The following is an 18,898-nucleotide window of genomic DNA, read 5'->3' on the forward strand; positions in this document are numbered from 1 at the left end:
AAAAGTTAAATCAATTGCCTTGGTTACCAAATGAGGGGCAGGTTTAGTTAGGATTGTGGGAAAAATTATCGGAATGGAACTAGAGCATTTTATGGATATGTTTTAGGTACTTTGTTAAAGTTCATCAACATTTTTTTTTCTTAAATTAGTTATCTTTATTCATACTTACACATTATCTATTAATAATATTCCGAGAAAGAAAACAAAGATTTATTTTTACAAAAAATTTATTAAAATTTGAAACAATATTTATCGTTACTATTTCTTCCGATTAGAATAATTAATACAATGGAATAGGGTCAGCTGGTGAAGCCCGTCTTAAACTGAGCACCATCACTCGAGGTGGTGTTATTGCTAACTTTGCGATACATTGTTCTAGAAGCAGTCTCCAACGAATTGCGGTTCGGTCATCTTGCGACAAGTTTTTCAATTGATCGACCTGAAATTCAAACTTAATCAGTATTATATTATGTGTTATATTAATTAATACGATAATCTAACTCGTCTCTAGAATTATAAAAATACAAAAAAATATAGAGACATTAATAACTAATACAATTCTTTTGGAAAATTCCGAATTTGCGCTATAATTTTAAACAATATAATATACAATGAAGCATTGTAAATAAAGAAATAGTATTGTTCGAATGCCGCAGTAAAGTACAGTATAAGGAACAAGTCATATAGTGAACAAAAAATCTAATTTTACCGTATATCCAAAAGTATCTCCGACAACGTTTATAGGCAATCTAGCCGAGATTTCCCCCGTATGATCCGTAAATTTTACTCTTATATCTTCTATATTAGTATTCCTAGAAAAATTAGATACATATTCAAATATTACAATAATTATATACATCATATTGTTTCAAAATACCCGTATCTAGAAAAAAAAAACAAATTTTAGAGTGTAACATTACGTCGATGCAAAAAGTTCTTCCAAATCAAGATGCGTTAATAGGCCATGAATTGTAGCACAAAAGGGAGTTCCTGTTATTAGTCTATCCCGTATTTGTGCTACGGACGCTGAACAGGGTCTTTCCCCACTCCAAGCCGCCCATGCTGCTGCTTCTCCACCATCTATATTTTATAATTGACATAGTTATACATATGTAAATTAAATAAATCACAATTATAGACTAATAATTTGGTCTGAAAATATATCAGAAAAATAAAACTAATTAATTACTGGACACAGCTTAGACAGTAGTGATAGGACACAAGTGCGTGCATGCACGTACATTTATGTACGCATTTCTAGATTCATGAAAAATTTCGTTTCAGTTTTCAAAACCGATATTGGAGCTCTAGGTTGTGAAAATTATCTCATTTAGGTTTTACACCTATCAGCAATGCTTTATAAATTGCATGTAGGACGTACTTTATAGAATAGTCTGACAGCACACAGAACGCTGATCTCCTACTTGACCCTAAAGAAAATTGATCAGTATGATGCATCAGATCATAATGATGCATAATGCATCTGCCCGATACACACACACCCCGTTTAAAGAATATTTTCTAACAAAATAAAATGAAATATAAACATAATATTTGAATACTAACTACTAGCTTGGTTGCTGATATACAGTCTCAGTGCTTCAGCCTCAGGCGTGTGAGGTTGGTGCGTGACAACTGTACGAGAACAACATTGTACGCGAAGTGACCTACGCCAAGAAACGCGAGCGTCGGCTATAAATAGCACGCTATCTAGCACGCGCCAATCTTCCGCCCTAGAAGTATTGATTTTATCGAAAAAATGAAAAATGGTATAAAAAAATAGGTTTCCAGATTCACAAACTTAAGAATTTGATATTTCAATGTGAATTTCTATAAAAAAACAGTAAATTATCGGAAAGCTGTTCTATGAATTTAAATAATAAATTGCATTAGTTGAAATTACATACAAGAACTTTTAAAACTTATTAGAGTCATTTAAAATTATCTTTGCTATCAAAAATCTTCTCACTCGGAAAGTCGTAACTCGTATATGAGAATAAAATGGAAAATTGTATGGAAAACCAACTAAATACTTTCATAAAAATTATATCGCGAGAATTTTATAAAATAGGTATAAAGGGTATAATTTATATTAATATTATAGTTTTGTCTCTTTGATAATATTATGTTTGTAAGTGTTGAAGAAATAAATTAAAAATTGTGTATTTCCGAGTTTTCTTCACAGACCTTTGTATTGTATCAATTTCGAACATGTCTAGTAAAACTGAGGCTGGTGTTGTATTATCAATTATTTCCACTGCTCTTACTGTCATGTCTGTGCCTGAAAAATAAATCTTATATATAAAAATGAATCGCAAAATGTGTTGGTAAGCGCATAAAATTGCGAACGGCTGAACCGATTTCGATAATTCTTTTTTTATTATATTCCTTTAAGTAGGTACGAGGATGGACTTATGTAGAGAAAACGTAAATATTATGTACCACGGGCGAAGCCGGGGCGGACCGCTAGTATTAAATACAAATAGCCTTTAGAATATTTTACTACTACATAAGTACATGATTAAGATATTATTGTATAATAAAAGGCAATTAGTTACCCATTTTTGTTTTTATAGTTTTTGGCGGTTGAATACTTTTTACCACCACTAGTAGATCAATGTACACGTTATCAGTTTGTTCTGAAACATAAAAATGAATTGTTAATATATGATTTACAATATATAAATAAACATTTCTTTACAATGTCATTGAATTAGATAATAAGAGAAATAAGAAATATACCAGTAAATTTTAAAACTTCAGCCAAACCACAATAACCAGCACACGGCTTCGTTGGTATATGAAGTAAAGGTAAATAAAATGAAAAAGTGTCTCCACCAAATATATTGACGTCGGATGTACCCTCATTTAGAGACAAATAAAATGGAGAAGTCACCTATAAAACAAATTTAACTAAGTACATATATATATTTTAAAATAACGCTGTTTAAACTGTTAGGTAAGTGTGAAAGTCTATCTGATATTTAAAGAATTGTAACAAGAAATAGAAACCAGGAAAAAATATTGTTTAACCTGTGGCCTATAAGCTTCATTTTCACCTCCTTTAGTACATATCTTTGGTGATGTTATTTCTACTATAGAAATAAAGTTCAATAATTAGTAAAAACCTTTTCAATATTTGACAAAGATTCAAACACAATGAGTACATACCAACATCGCCCACTAAAAATCTCTCATAAAATGTTATTACGAAATATTCTGAACCCCAAACATCAACATTAATAGTGTCGACATCTGAATCTCTTAAAGTAAAAGACATAACGCCTCGTAAAACACCATTTTGCTTTTTTGCACCAATAGTTCTCGGACTATTTTTAGCAATAATTATCCCGACTATCAAAGCATTTTTTATATTGATATTTAAATTATTCAGACATATTTTTTGCACACCAGACATATTTCAGAAAGTATGTATGATATCCACAATGATATCAGTTTATTAAGAAAATAAAACAAAACACATCTGTTTTTAGTAGTAAATATTAAATTATGATAGAAATTAGAACCTCATTTGAATTTTAGCGCCACTTGAAGACTATATACAATAAAAATTTTATTGCCAGTATGAATAATATATATTACATTGCCAGTAATCGAAACCAGAATAAACAAAGCACCTGGAGAAAATTGGCATGAAATGCCGTTATTTTTTAATATAGGTAAACCAGAATCTGATGGCAATTAGGGAAATCAAAATTTTGAGTGTGCAACCCTAGGGAAAATGGACTGAACGATCTTGATACAGTTTATTTTTTATTTTGTCCTCAATATAATTAGTCACATTACATAAGTGGACAATAATGTACTTAATAATGAGATATCCACTTAATATTAAGTAGGTTTTTTTCGAAGATTTTGTACTCACATGTATAATATACATATTACTTTTAAACAGGTAATACATACTATTATTTACACATACCTATATATGTATATTCATTATCATTATGCCATATGAAAATATCGATGTAATGATAATGTAGATCAAAACTAGACTGCTTATAATTTTTTAAAAAATAAAGTAAGAATAAAATAAAATACAACTATGTTTATTTTCGTAAGTAATAACAGATACACACATTATAAAATTGACTTGGACAGCTTGGTCTTGACGAATAGCCGTATTGGAAACTCCTGTAATAAGTTTTCATATAATTATATTATAATCAACAAACAAATATTATAGTTACCTACATTTAATATTTTTTAATTTAAAGTATCAAAACGGGTAAGTCCAGTTTACCAATAAAATCTTCAAAATTGAAAATTGTGGTATGTTTGACCCTTCTTCATCGAATATTTTTCTTTACACATTATAAACAAGACCTCTTGCTTCTGATCGCAGCGGCTTTTTCGACATTGTCGAAGATTTTTTAGACAAAATCCTAAAAATTATTCATCAACTGCAAAGAAGACAAATAATTTGACAACCAATTTGATAGTTGTCAAATAAGTTGCCACATGAAAATCTTTTATTTCTTAAATATAAATATGCCATCAGATTCTGGTAGACCTATAACAACGATGAAATGATTTTTATGGAATAATATTGGTGTATGATCCTAATGCGGCCAATGGAATACATATAATATTTAGACGATTAGGCTATCCACAAAGATTGATTGTTTTTCAACGGAATCAAATACAATATAAGGAGTGAGTTTAAATGAAAAAATTGCAAGAAAAAGCATGTTATATTTTTTTAAGTTAATGATTGATTTTACAGACTTAATTTTGCGGGACTTGGCGAGAATGTCCATCTTTAGATTCTTTTAATGAAATGGCAACTACCATCATTTTGTTCCTAACTTCCACAGCTAACTTCAGTTCTATTATTGATGTGAATAGAAATGTCAAAAGAGTCAAAAATATTTTAGCGGTTATACGTGAAGCATGAAACAAGTAATCTAATAATATAAAGAAAGAATATACAATAAACTCAAGGCCCGCGATAGAAGCTATGCAATAGCTTAAAAATCAAGAGGATATGTTTGTAATGAATATGCAATAACGTAGATTTTGTTGGGTATCTGTTACGTGTATTGTGTAGCGAGAAAATTAATTAATTAACCTGACTTATCACTTAGCTCAGTTTGTCTTCAATATGTTGTTTAAAATAAAATCTAGTATCGATAATGAAATCGATCTGAAGCCAGTGTCTATTGAGAGACAGAATATTGATTATAAGGATTGTTCTAAACGTTTCTATGAAGTATCCAGAGATTTCACTAAGCAATACGCACATATATATTCAGCGAGATTGAATGCATTTAGAGACATCCTAAACCCATTAATACTTAAAAAATGGTCTAATACGTATAAAGTTTTGAAACTTTGTGACTTACGTGAGAAAGGAGAACCCTGTGTAATAATTGGTACACTTTTCAAACTTCAAGAACTTAAGCCTAGTATCTTGAAGGAACTTTCAGATCAGCTGGAAATTATTCCGCAGCCAACAAGGTACATATTATAACTTGATTATGAATGATAAATATTAATTTACATATATTTTAATATTAATAGAGTTTTCATAATTGTTTTAAAATTTTCACAGGACTCATTTTGTACATGATTCAGACACTTTAGTATTAGAAGATGAGCTTCAAAGAATTAAATTATCTGGAGACGTCATTAATGTGAATGAAGTAGTTACTGGAGTAGTTGTTGCTGTACTAGGTAAGCCTATATGTTGAATTTATTACTCTAACTTACTCCTGAAATTCCAGAAAAGAAATAATAAATACCTACTTTCTCCCAACATAGTATTATTATTTTTTTATATTTAATATCAAAGTTTATTTTACTAAATGAGTCAACATTTCTTAGGTTCTGAAGATGAGGATGGAATTTTTTCTGTAAAAGATGTATGTTGGGCTGGCTGCAACATACAAAAACCTTTGCCACAATTGAGTACTGACAAGTAAGTATAACAAGGTTAAAATAACTTAATTTGTCCTTTTAATTTTATGAATACTATGAATATATTGTAAGTCCAAATAAAAATAATGTAATAAAAATGAAATTATTTCTAGGTACATAGTGCTCATGTCTGGCTTGAACCTGGCTTCAAAATCTGCAGATCATCTTTTCTCACTTAATCTTTTCTTGGAATGGCTGTCTGGTTTTTGTGGATCAACTGAATATCAAGAAGAAGTTTCTAAAATCGGAAGAGTCATAATTGCAGGTACGAAGCCTGCTCCCAGATAGAAATATTGTTGCTGGGTATTTTCATTCATTTATTTTCTAGTATTTTATAAAGTGTTGTAATGTTTTTAGTGTAAGCTAAATTAAATGTGGATGCATCCCTTCTTTTTCTCTATTTAGTACTGGATTCATTATGAAGTATAGTGTATATTCACGATAAATTAATTTATAAAAATAAGTTACTTTTTGCTTTGTGATTAAGACTAAGAAAAAAATTGATAAAAATATCTTACAGGTGGAATATATGCCAATCATTCAAATGAAAGTAGCCTAAATGAGGCTGATGTGATTGCTGCGTCAGGAGACGTAGATTCATTCTGTGCTGCCATCAGTTCTGTTGCACCTTTGGACCTCATGCCTGGCTGTAAGGATCCCGCTGGAATAATGCTTCCACAAAAACCATTCCATTATTGTAAGCATTTTCTTTATTTCAAAGATTTTATGAGAATTAAATAAATTATTTGAATTTAACAAATGTTTTGATTTTGTTTTTTTTTCAGGTTTATTCCCAAAGGCGACAGAATATAAATCATTTAATCGAGTTTCTAACCCTTATGAATGTGATATTGGTGGTAAGAAATATAAGTAATTATTGTATAAATCATAAAACATAATATTATGACTGATGGAAAATTTTATTTTTTAATACAAATTATTTACTTCTAGGTTTCCCTTGCTTAGGAACTTCTGGGGAGCCAATAAAAGATATAATCAGGTATAGCCAATTGGAGAATAGAATAGAAATCATGAAGAAGACATTATTATGGAGGCACATGGCCCCCACATGCCCTGATACCGTTCCATGCACCCCATGCTTAGATATAGACCCTTTTACAATTTATAACTGTCCAGCAATATATTTTAGTGGCAATGGACATGAGTTTTTAACTGACTTATATACTGGTAAATATTGCATTTATTTGATATAAATGTAATTGAAACTACCTCCTTTTTAAAACAAAAATAAAAATTTATAATTTTTTCAGGCGAAGATGGCCAAAAAGTGCGGCTAATCAGTATTCCGGATTTTTGTGAGACAAAAACGGTGGCTATTTTGAATTTGGCAAATCTTGAATGTTATAGCATGACCTTTGCATAAATCTTATATGGAGTATGGACCTAAATGTTTCTTTTAATTATTTTTTCAATAAATATTATGAAATAATAAAATCTTTTATTGTGACTTAATAATAATATAACTTGTATATTATAAACATATAACATTCAATCTTGGATTCCAATATACATAAAAAAAATATATTTTATTTATGTTGAATTTATCACTTACTAGCTGTGCCCCGCAGTTTTATCCGCACTGCTCCGCTACTGTGGGTCTGAGCGTGATGATATATATAGCCTATAGCCTTCCTCGATAAATGTGCTATCTAACACCGAAATAATTTTTCAAATCGGACTAGTAGTTCCTGATATTAGCGCGTTCAAACAAACAAACTCTTCAACTTTATAATATCAAGTATAGATGTATGGCTCAAGAACAAGGCTAGAAGCAATTTTGCATTAAAACCACAGAATATCACTAAAACCTAGTACATACATATGTTACAAAATCAACCCCTACAAACATAGATGAATAGTTTTTATTTAGCTTGGTTACGTGGTTACATCACATAGCTCAAAAATGACTTCAGAATTTCAACAGAATAGTAGAAGCAGTAGAAGTATTATATAGTTAATAGTATATATTAAATGCATATGTCCGTATGGATTGAGTGATGAGTCGCTTAGTTTGGGACGTAAAAAGTGATAAGAAATTGCTGCTTAGTTTTTTTGTATGATACAAGTGTGTAACATATGTACAATACAATATGCATTGTAATGAAAATTGGCATCATACTTCTTGAGAATTTATTTTTATTAACATTTTAAATAATTGGTTTATTATTCAATACCTCATATTATAAAATTTAGTTATTAATTATTAAAAAAAATCGTAAGTTCATAATAAATCAAATAAAGAAATATTTTATCTGCGGTTTTTGACGCTTTCATGACATTTTGATATTATTTTGCGTACTCTGTATCTTTCTATTGCTCATCATGGAACACAACTAGAAAGACGTATTGTTTGTTACTTCTTGTGCAAATAGTGCCTAAAGATGGGTTTCTAAGTTTTAACAAACGTTTGCACACCTGCGTGTGCCTTCACAAGTTATCAAAAATGTTGTAAGTACTAAAATTTAATATATAATATCTTTCCAGCAACTTTGTTAATTGCATGGTATGGTTCTCCGTACACAGCGACAGCAATCCACATTCCATTAAATGTAGCTTTCACAGTTTCGTTGCGTCTATCACATAGGTAATTATTACTGACGTAAACATATAACTACTATACTGACTGTTTTTTAAACTACGTACGATATTGAGTAAGATCATATCGATGAATTTCCTTTTGTTTTGTGTGGTTTCGCGGCTAAAATTCTATTTCACGATGTGATTAAATTTATTTGTGTACTTTTTCTAATTCAATTTAGATTTAATGTATTAAGTACTTTGAATGAAATCGATAGCATCTTATCAAACAAACAATCTGTAAGCGAAATAATAATATGAGTCATCATTTCGATAAAATTGTTAATAGTCATGGGATCATCTCTATTTTGCTAAATTTATAACGATACTCTTATAAATATGTATACTGATCAACAAATTATAAGAATAATTCAATTTCTTAAAAATACTACATTGCAAAATATTTTGCAATGTTCATGTACCTAGGTACCTACTGCAAGTTCTTATTGAAAAGGTTTGCCAAGCTCAGCATAGGTAGGTATAATTACAAATATACATATTTGGTAAATTATTATTTTAATTATATATTTTTTACCTATTTAATCTCTCACTTATTATGATTTGATTCAAGAATTTTGAAACAAAATCATTGAAGATTTTACAAAGTCATCTGTAACATTACATATAGTACATTCATATTATAAACTTTATCCTCTTGCTATTTATAATTGGGTTTTAATGACCATTGTCTTGTTCATCTGTACATTTCTATGAATTGTTTGCCGTTTTCCTCATATACTTAGGTATTGTAGTAATGAGTATTGAGGATTCGACTGTGTGTATTTTCTGTAAATACTGCCTATATTTATTAATAAGTGTAAACTGTAAAGATTTTTTTTATTTGAAATAATATGTTTTTTAGAAATATAAAGTCATATTTGAACACATTGATCAGGTAATAAAATAATGAACATAAGTTTTATTTAATACTGACATTCAAAGTATGTTATTACATAATAAAAATGTTTTATAAATTTTTATTACTGTGTCTGCATAAAAAAGAACTTTAAAGTTAAGTTTAATAGTGTATGGTGTTGTTATGAATCTTAATACTCAGCGAAGTATCATAAAATATGTATATAATTTATAAGCAAACTATTACTGGTATTATAGTATGTAGTTATTAAAAAAAAATTATGAAAGTACCAGTATTAATTTTGCACACCTTGATTATGATTTTGATTTAACTGACAAGTTCCCTCTTCAATCCAAATATATTTCAATGAATAATAACAAGTCTACGTTTTCGACTTATTCATTTAATGTAATATATAGTAAACTATACTTTAATATACAAGAATCTGTAGTTCAATATTTGTCTCATTTTCAAAAATGTCTGACATTTTATTAAGCTTTGAGATATGTACTTGGTTTAAGCTATCAACAGTAGTTTTTGTTTAGCTAAGAGTAATCTATAAAATCCATATATTTATCTCACATGACCTCAGAATTCAATTATGTGAGTCTGCAGTCTTATCAATACAAATGATTATGTAAAGGAAGTTGTTTCTGGATATGTCTATTCAATCTTAATTGCGTGTTTATTTTGACTATGTCGAAGAAAAATTACTGTCCTATTCAAATTGTTACAATTTTTTTTATAAAATAACATAAATCTTATGCTATTCATTTTTGAAATCAATAAGTGCAACAAAAAACCAAGTGTTGTGACTAGAACATTGCTCCATTTAAGTTTTGTACATTTAAGAATTGGGCTATTTTTAGCCAGTTTAGCAAGTATGAAAATATATTGGTTCAAGAAGTTGGTATTAAAAAGGCGTGTGCTGGTGGCAGTGTGGTATTTACCAGTTTATTCTTGTAGTTTCTTTTTCATCTAATTAATATACATTTGGAATTAATAATTTTTCAATGGATGTTGATGTTATGATTATGACTTAACCAACATTTTCTATATACAACTAGCGGTCCGCCCCGGCTTCGCCCGTGGTACATATTTATGTTTTCTCTACATAAGAACCATCCTGGTACTTCAAGGAATATAATAAAAAAAGAATTATCGAAATCGGTCCACCCGTTCTCGAGTTATGCGCTTACCAACACATTTTGCGATTCATTTTTATATATACAATAACAAAGTGGGCCTCAGCCCTCAATTTATATTTTGAAGTTGATTGAAATATAATTACTATGCCTAGTTTGTAAACACATTCAAGTTATAATTGAAAAAAAAAAAAAAAACTAAGTATCAATGTATTGATAATTGATATTCTTTCTCTTCATTTTTTGTCAAGATTTCAATTGTTTTATATAAGATTTTTGTATTTTTGTAATAAAATAATTTTGCTATCTTACATTTATCACTAATTAACAATTGTTAATCTTCTCTATATGCGGTACTTCTTAAGAAACAATTGTCGTTTTTATGCATTATGTTAAGATATAAGTAAAAATTTGTAGCAATGAATAAAATTTGTATATAAACATATTTTCAAGAGAAGAATCTCTATGAAATTTAAAATGGTTGACTAAAAAAACGTTGATATTTTATTTTATGTAAAGTGATACCTTATCTTTTTAGATTGTGAGTTTGAATATAAATATACATTGATATATTGGAGTAGTCCTAATCTGTGTATCTATTGTGGCTATTACATAAAAATAAATGTTTCTTTGAAACAATAATTAGTAATTACATTGTATGCTTTTATGATTTACACATACAATTTGTCATTAATGCTACATGCTTGCAAACCCTGGATTATAAGGGTCATGCATCCATCACTATAAATACTTATTCACACATCATAGTACTGAAATATAATATTTTTAGTATGATTCTTTAGAGCACATGAGATTGCCATGTATAGCAGCTGTTGACATCTCTCAAGAAGGTTTTAAAATTTACAATGTTTTAAAAGATACTTCATATTATATATTCTATATTATCATTCTATTCATTGCAAAGAAATGTTTCTAATATACTTAACTCATGAAATTTATGTTTTCTTTTTTTAGTGCCAAAATGGCGTCTCCACAGGACAGCTTTGTCCCTTACCTGCAAATACCATCACCACTCAAGGACCTCGATCTATCTCGACCTTTACTTATATCCCTGGTAAGATACAAATATATCTAATTTATGTAGTGATAAACTATCTAAAAATCAACTTTGGTACTATGTATTTTTGTATGCTATCAATTTACTATTTATTTCAATGATGGGGAGGACTTAATTTACATTTTTTTTAACATTAGTAGAATGTCTGATCAATTATATTCTTTAAATATGTTTATGTATATTGCATACAATTGTTATATGTATTGATAGGTATATTACCTACTTATATCTGAAAATTTAACTTAACTGATGTAACCATCTAGTTATATAGTTAGGTACTTACCAATCAATTTTTATTGTACAATTGTGATGATTGATCCATGTAAATTTAAATAGTAGCTCAATTATTACTTCCAAGAATCCATTGATACACTTATGTCAACTGTATATTTCAAGAATAAACATATGCAAATATCTCATGTGCCTAATATTCCATTGAAAAGTTACATTTGGGGTTGCATTTTTTAGAGGACGCAATTTTATTTTTTTGATGTGTAGGGGGGTTCAGTGTGAAGCTATCACCAAGTTTGTGGGGTCGCCACCCTTGTCCCACGGCCGCCATCTTGAAAATAGCGGTTGATATGGTTTTTACGATATATCTCTTTAACTATTTATTTGATAAAAAAAATTGTTAACATTTTTTGTTGCAAATTAAATTCTCTACAACTTTGGTCCAGTAACTTTTTGTCGTAGAACTATAAATAAAAAAGTTATAAGCGAAAATGTTCAGAAATTAGAGATATTTATATTTTTCAATAAAACTTTTTTTTATCATTTTACGAAGAAATGATATCAGACCATTATTGTAGATTGTTTTTTGAGGAACAACTTTTATATACAACATTTTTTCATTAAGTAAATAGCTAAGATTTTACAGCGCTCCGAAGTGAGTACTATTTTTCAGTACTCTTAACTATACAGTATACATATATTATGTGTGTACTAATAATAATTTGTCATCAGTAATTGTTTTTAATATTTTTAATAATTAATAATTAATTTTGCAATATTATTAATAATTAATTATTGACTGAACTGACCTGAAGTCTGGAAGCGCGTTTTTTTTACGTCGAAAAGCAGGGCTGAAATGTTCTGCAGTGTGCTTCCATTGTTCTGGAGTCTGGGAAAAGAGCCAATAACCATTATATGTATAGTTAGGAGTACTGAAAAATAGTACTCACTTCAGAGCGCTGTAAAACCTTAGCTATTGACGTAATGAAAAAATGTTGTATATAAAAGTTGTTCCTCGAAAAACAATCTACAAAAATGGTCTGATATCATTTCTTCGTAAATTGATAAAAAAAAGTTTTATTGAAAAATATAAAAAGCTCTAATTTCTGAACGTTTTCGCTTATAACTTTTTTATTTATAGTTCTACGACAAAAAGTTACAGAACAAAAGTTGTAGAAAATTTAATTTGCAACAAATAATGCTAACAATTTTTTTTATCAGATAAATAGTTTAAGAGATATATCGTAAAAACCATTTCAACCGCTATTTTCAAGATGGCGGCCGTGGGACAAGGGTGGCAGCCCCACAAACTTGGTTTTAGCTACTCACTGACCCCCCCTACACATCAAAAACATAAAATTGCGTCCTCTAAAAACTGCAAGGTTAGGCCTAAAAAATGTAACATTTCAATGGAGTATAAATTATTTATTCTTTTCATCTCTAAATATTTGAATATGGTATCTGCGTTTTGGCCTTTAAAAATCTTCTATCTATAATTAGTAGCCTTAACAATCATAAGATGGTACATTCAAAATTATTGTTGGAATTAGATTTTGTGAAAGTTATATAATAAACAACTGTATTAAAAATATATTTTGATTAATTCAAATTCTTTATTAATTTTGAGAAATTTAATGTCAGATTCTAGTTGCTAATTCATTTATATAATACTAGGGCAATATAACATTTTAGATGCTGTGAGATTTACAAATATTTGCATTGAAGGCAGCAATATGACGCGTTGATTATTTATATCAAGTTACCTGATAATACAATGTTATTAAAACAACTATTTAAAACGTTTCAGAATTCAAACATCTGCAAGGATGAGTGCAAATCAATGGGATTGGTCGCTGGCTTCGGCCGACGGCCTGCTAACATCTAATGAACGATCTTTGCTGCTCGAAGTCGACCTATTAAATACCGATGAAGGTTGGTACTAGTAATATATATTGCAATTACCCAATGACCTTTTAATTGGGCAATTGTGGTTTATTTTGAAGTAAAGTTATAATGCAAAAACATGTACCTTAACTTTAAAGTATCCAAAAAATACCCTGCACATTTTGACACATTTTATTTCACATAAAACACAACATTATAAGATGTAGACAATAAAAAAAAACTATAGTGTTGTCTTCGTACCAATACTCGGCCGACTTCTATCTTAATTATATCTACGTAACATATCGAATATGCGTGGGCGCATATGCATCTAATTTTAATTTTAACTTAAATCGGACATCACTCAAAGTATTAAATACAATACAATTAACCGTAAAGTTTACCACACCAACAGTTACGTTATAGTCGAGCCAATTTAATAGGCAACATTTGACGTCTATCAATTTTGTCTTCGAAGAGAGGTAACCTGCTTAAAAACATCGATTAAAGTGAATTAATCGATACGGACTTGAAACATTTGTCAATCGAACTTGAAACATATTTATTAATTTATGGTGATTTTTATTCACAAGTTATCAATGCATTCGATTCTAGATGTCAGATTTCGAATTTTAGAGTAACGTCTCTGGTATTTAAAAAGAAAAAAAGGTAAGTGACACAAAATTGTAGCGACGTCAGTTCTTTAATTCAGAAATTGTTTATTATGTTTAGAATGGTTTATCAGTAAAATGAAATCTTAAAATTACTTGTATCGGTCATTATTATTATAAATATGTAATCGTAATTGACAAAAGTTAAGAAAATGTGCAGTTCTAACAAAACGAAATATCATGTTATTCTATGTCGTCGTTACTAGGTTACATTGTTGAATTTTGTTAAACTGTCAAATGTTGCCTATTAAAATGGCTCTACTATAGTTTATGTCGATCTTTAGATCGAGCACGTATGGGTTAAATAGATGACGCAATATGATGAGTTTATATTAAAAAAAAAATGCCACTAGTCTATATTTGGCTCCAAAATACGCCTGTAAATGATGCAATTTATGTCATTAGCCTAATAATGAAATTTATTTCATTCATTCCTTTTCCTTACCCTATCTAGTGCTTTTTGTATTACCCTCATCAATCCTTTTCTTAACCTGTATCCCGTAGGATATAACTTTGTAAATATGGCAATCCAACTCCCTTGAATACTCATGGGCGACCCTTAACAACATAAAAAAAGTTTTAATGTACTACAACATTTTTTTCATTCCTATTCCAAAAATACGACTTTTAAAACACAAATATTCTACGTTTGACCATTAATTTAAGAGTGTCTCTATAAGTCTATACCAAAATGTTATCGTTTGGGACAACGTATCGTAATATTAGTAAAGATAAATTAAAAAAGAAATAAATGCTATTTCAATTTAAATGAAACCAGGCATCTACTTGCTGAAGATGAAATTTTTCATCTGGAAATGTTGCATTTAAAAGTCAATTTAAGATTAGTACCTACATTTTATGTGGATCTTTCTAATTTAATTTAAAATATTTTTACATTTGTTTGTACTATATTCGTAGTCAAAAGTAATTTATATAAAAAGCATAGACTTATCATCTAATAAAATCGTAGGAAAATCAAATTTGCACATTGAATATTTAAAAGAATACTTGGCGTGATCTACAATCGATATCGAAGCCAAAAATATAGTTTTAAGATTTTATGTCTGTTTGTCTGTTTGTATGTCTGGGCTAAACTTTTAAAGTACTGCATGTATTTACTTCAAAATTTGTAGGAATATTACCAACAGGTCGGGTCAAAAATCAACATAATATATCACCTCCATACAGTGGCGTGCACTTTATAAAGACATAATATAGACACTGCCTGCCCTACCAAACTCAGATAATATTTATAATTATTTATTTAATTATTACCCAAGAATGAAAATCGCAGTGTTGTTTTATTTCATTAATTACGTCATGTGGTACGATACAAAATATTTCAATTATATTTCAGATCCATCTATCGGTATTTTGGTCGCATTATTATCGCATTTCTATAGTTCACAGAGCTACTATGCATGCGCTGCACTAGCGTCGCCACGGGACTCGGTACGTCACGGGACGGCAAAGGCAAACTATTCTAAGTTTTTATATGTGTGCTTTGCGTCTCTATACTTATTTTATACGTGTGCCTATTGCACAAGATATTTACTTGCACAGGGAATTTATATCTGTACAAATAACATTTTATACATAATTAACATATCCATATGACCCATGTTTTTTTATATTAATTATATAATAGGTCAAACAATTAATCGTCGTATTTGCTCATTGAATATATATTATTTTATAGTGTCTTTTATTTATGATCCCATACCTAAGAAACAGATCACGTTATCAACCAATTATGATAAATGGAATGTATTATATAGTGAATGTTTTCATTTATATGATGAATACAGAGAGTGCTATTACTGTAACATTCCTGTTTGATGCTATCTATACTATCTCTACTATCTCTACTAATATTATAAAGAGGAAAGGTTTGTAATTATGTATGTATGTATGGTTTTCACGCATAAACTATTGGACCGATTTCAAAAATTCTTTCACCATTAGAAAGCTGCATCTTCACTGAGCAACATAGGCTATATTGCATTTTCAAAAAAATTAGAGATCCTTACCAAAAATGCAATAATGTAACCCAAGGTGTATAAAATTCCTTAATAAAAATTCTGTCATCGCGTGTGCTGCGGAATCTATTCCTTGAAGTACGAGGATGGTTCTTATGAAAAAAAAACCTAAACATGTAGGAACCACGGGCGAAGCCGGGGCGGACCGCTAGTAAACATTAAATATGAATTATAACAATTAAATTGCTACTACTATTTAAACTTGAACCAAAGTAATAAGAATAGAAGTCCTAGCTGATTATGGTAATCTTGATTCTTGAATGTGGAGATGGCAAGTACATTGAACAAGATAAAAAGTAAAACAACTAAAACCCAACTACGACAAAAAACGACGCTGAAAAAGTATAAAACAAAAGTTAAATTGATGAACTAATAAAGAAGCTATGAACGAAAAGATGTGAATTATATGCAATCAGCCCATGAATACAGGTAAAGTCACAAGCAAATGCTAGTAATATATATATATTCAAAATGTGCAAGTAAAAAGCTTTCAAATGATACCAAACACGGCATATTTATCTTAACTTTATTTTTTTACTCTGTATGTTTTGTCCGCTAGAGGGCGCCACATTAGATTTTGTGAAACCACATATAGCCTATAACCAGCGGACAATTAAGACGCTTCTAATGATATGTCATTTGTCGAATTCTGATAAGTAGTTTAGAAGTTACGAGGGAACAGATGAACATACATACATACATACATACATACATATATACATACATACATACATACATACATACATACATACATACATAGCCTGTCAAAATCATAACCCTCCTTTTGCTTTGCCGTAGTCGGGTAATAAAATAGTGATAATTTCACAGAGTTACATGAGAATGGGCAAGGAGTTCAAGATTTTAGTGTGTGTATCACAGTCATGGGTCTTATTGAATTATTCTTAATTTTATATAATTTGTTACTAGTTTCTAGTATTCCCTGGAAATAAGAGGTCATATTGACTGGAAATAAAAGGTCATAATACGGCTCCAGTAGTGATGCATAGCGCCACAGATACAGCTACAGGCTATGGATACATATATTTTGACTGACCAGTTGGCTTGGTTGGTAGTGGCCCTGCCTTCGTGATCGATTTTTTTTCTATTCTTTAAAATTTAATAATCACAGATTCAAACACAATGAAATGCAAAAATAGTGTGGTAGCGATTGCGAGCCAAAATAGGACTCTTTAATTTCCGAAAAATTACTCTGTTGTGGTTGTAAAATATATTTTGTCATAATAATTTTAGTTACAATTCGAAGCTTTACATAAACAATTTTCAACTACATATTATAGTAGCCGGAAATTTTCAACATTTTTCATTGCTGTCCCGCTTATATTATATGGTTCTTCGTTCAATCTTTTACTATCCAATGCAAAAATATTGTTGCAATTCGAATTCTAACCCACAATTTCAAAATATTTTTTTTATCGATTAGCGCCTTCCACTAAATATATCCTTTAATCTTATATGATACTTACACTAGATTTTCGCCCGCGGCTTTGCCCGCGTTTTCAAAGAATAGCCCGCATAGCTTCCATTTCTGTGGGATTTCCAGGATAAAAAACCTATTCTGGGTCTTCAGCTACATACATACCAAATTTCATTGTAATCGGTTAAGTAGTATTTGCGCGATAGAGTTTTAAACACCCATCCATCGCTCCTCACAAACTTTCGCATTTATAGTATTAGTAGGATATGACTAGAAGTTTATAAAATTTAATATTTTTTTTTAATAATGAAGTTGTAGTTTTTGTTTCTTGTGTGCTTAGATTTTTTTAAATTAATAATCTGATGGAGATATTAATTACAAATAAGCGTCCTTGACTTTTCTTGTATTTCAAGGTATTTTTACACATAAGTTTATTATAATGATATAAAATACATAATAAATAAATAATATCCGGTTTTAATTCCGCTTGGTATATCATATCCGGATATATTATAACAGTCTATTTTATCGATCTATAGATTTTTCTTGCTATGAAGATAATAATATTTAGGTTAATAAAAATACGACATATAAATAGTCTAATATGGAGATGGAAGCAGCATTCTAGTATATTATATGTCATTACGTGACAGTGCCCATTAAAAAAAAATTAAATAGCCGCACCATTTTCCTATGTCCATACACCCTTAATCCATTCTTTAGGGCGCGGGCACACGATGCGTTGCGGCGCCGCACCGCAAAGATTTCACCGTGTCAGTGGGCACACGAGCGGTGCGGCGCCGTAATGTTGTTATGTCGCAGCGGCGTCGTAGCAGCGTTGCACAGCGTGTCCTTCCTTGTGATGCAAAACAACTGAGCGGTGCCGCTCCGACGTCGCACCGCATTCACCCCTCCCCGCCTCGTCTTGGTGGTGGCGGTGGTGCGGCGCCGGAGCGGTGTCGCTGCGTCGTCTTACATAGAAATATCTGTGGCGTGTCACACGATGCGCTCCGGCGCCGCA

General features: G+C 30.0%; 3 protein-coding genes across 4 annotated transcripts in view; 2 read left to right on the forward strand and 1 right to left on the reverse strand.

The window, feature by feature from the left end:
- Positions 1-246: 246 nt before the first annotated feature.
- On the reverse strand, positions 247-3,525 carry hdm (meiosis specific with OB domains hold'em). Its single transcript, XM_089702057.1, has 9 exons — positions 3,172-3,525; positions 3,034-3,095; positions 2,743-2,896; positions 2,559-2,639; positions 2,188-2,281; positions 1,567-1,733; positions 921-1,080; positions 710-812; positions 247-439 (listed from the first exon to the last, which is right to left on the reverse strand). The coding sequence occupies exons 1-9, from the start codon at positions 3,416-3,418 to the stop codon at positions 281-283; spliced, it is 1,227 nt and encodes a 408-aa protein (XP_089558183.1). The 5' UTR covers positions 3,419-3,525; the 3' UTR covers positions 247-280.
- A 1,363-nt stretch (positions 3,526-4,888) lies between these two features.
- PolD2 (DNA polymerase delta subunit 2) lies at positions 4,889-7,384 on the forward strand. 2 transcript variants are annotated; one of them, XM_089701557.1, is made up of 8 exons: positions 4,889-5,481; positions 5,576-5,697; positions 5,848-5,941; positions 6,054-6,205; positions 6,461-6,637; positions 6,726-6,797; positions 6,892-7,128; positions 7,212-7,384. In XM_089701557.1, the coding sequence occupies exons 1-8, from the start codon at positions 5,126-5,128 to the stop codon at positions 7,322-7,324; spliced, it is 1,323 nt and encodes a 440-aa protein (XP_089557683.1). In that variant the 5' UTR covers positions 4,889-5,125; the 3' UTR covers positions 7,325-7,384. The 2 variants fall into 2 exon arrangements, with proteins under 2 accessions (XP_089557683.1, XP_089557684.1); XM_089701558.1 differs by having other exon boundaries at positions 6,892-6,940.
- An 865-nt stretch (positions 7,385-8,249) lies between these two features.
- Positions 8,250-18,898, forward strand: part of crc (bZIP transcription factor crc) — a 29,654-nt gene continuing 19,005 nt past the window's right edge. The window contains exons 1-3 of the mRNA XM_089701559.1: positions 8,250-8,409; positions 11,515-11,614; positions 13,656-13,780. Coding sequence (XP_089557685.1) covers positions 13,675-13,780 — 106 coding nt within the window. The 5' untranslated portion in view covers positions 8,250-8,409; positions 11,515-11,614; positions 13,656-13,674. The remainder of the gene's footprint in view (positions 8,410-11,514; positions 11,615-13,655; positions 13,781-18,898) is intronic.

The sequence above is a fragment of the Colias philodice genome, chromosome 12, assembly GCF_061535455.1.
Source record: "Colias philodice isolate Cphi_HAF_F1 chromosome 12, ilColPhil1 Martin Lab GWU primary, whole genome shotgun sequence".
Taxonomy (NCBI): domain Eukaryota; kingdom Metazoa; phylum Arthropoda; class Insecta; order Lepidoptera; family Pieridae; genus Colias; species Colias philodice.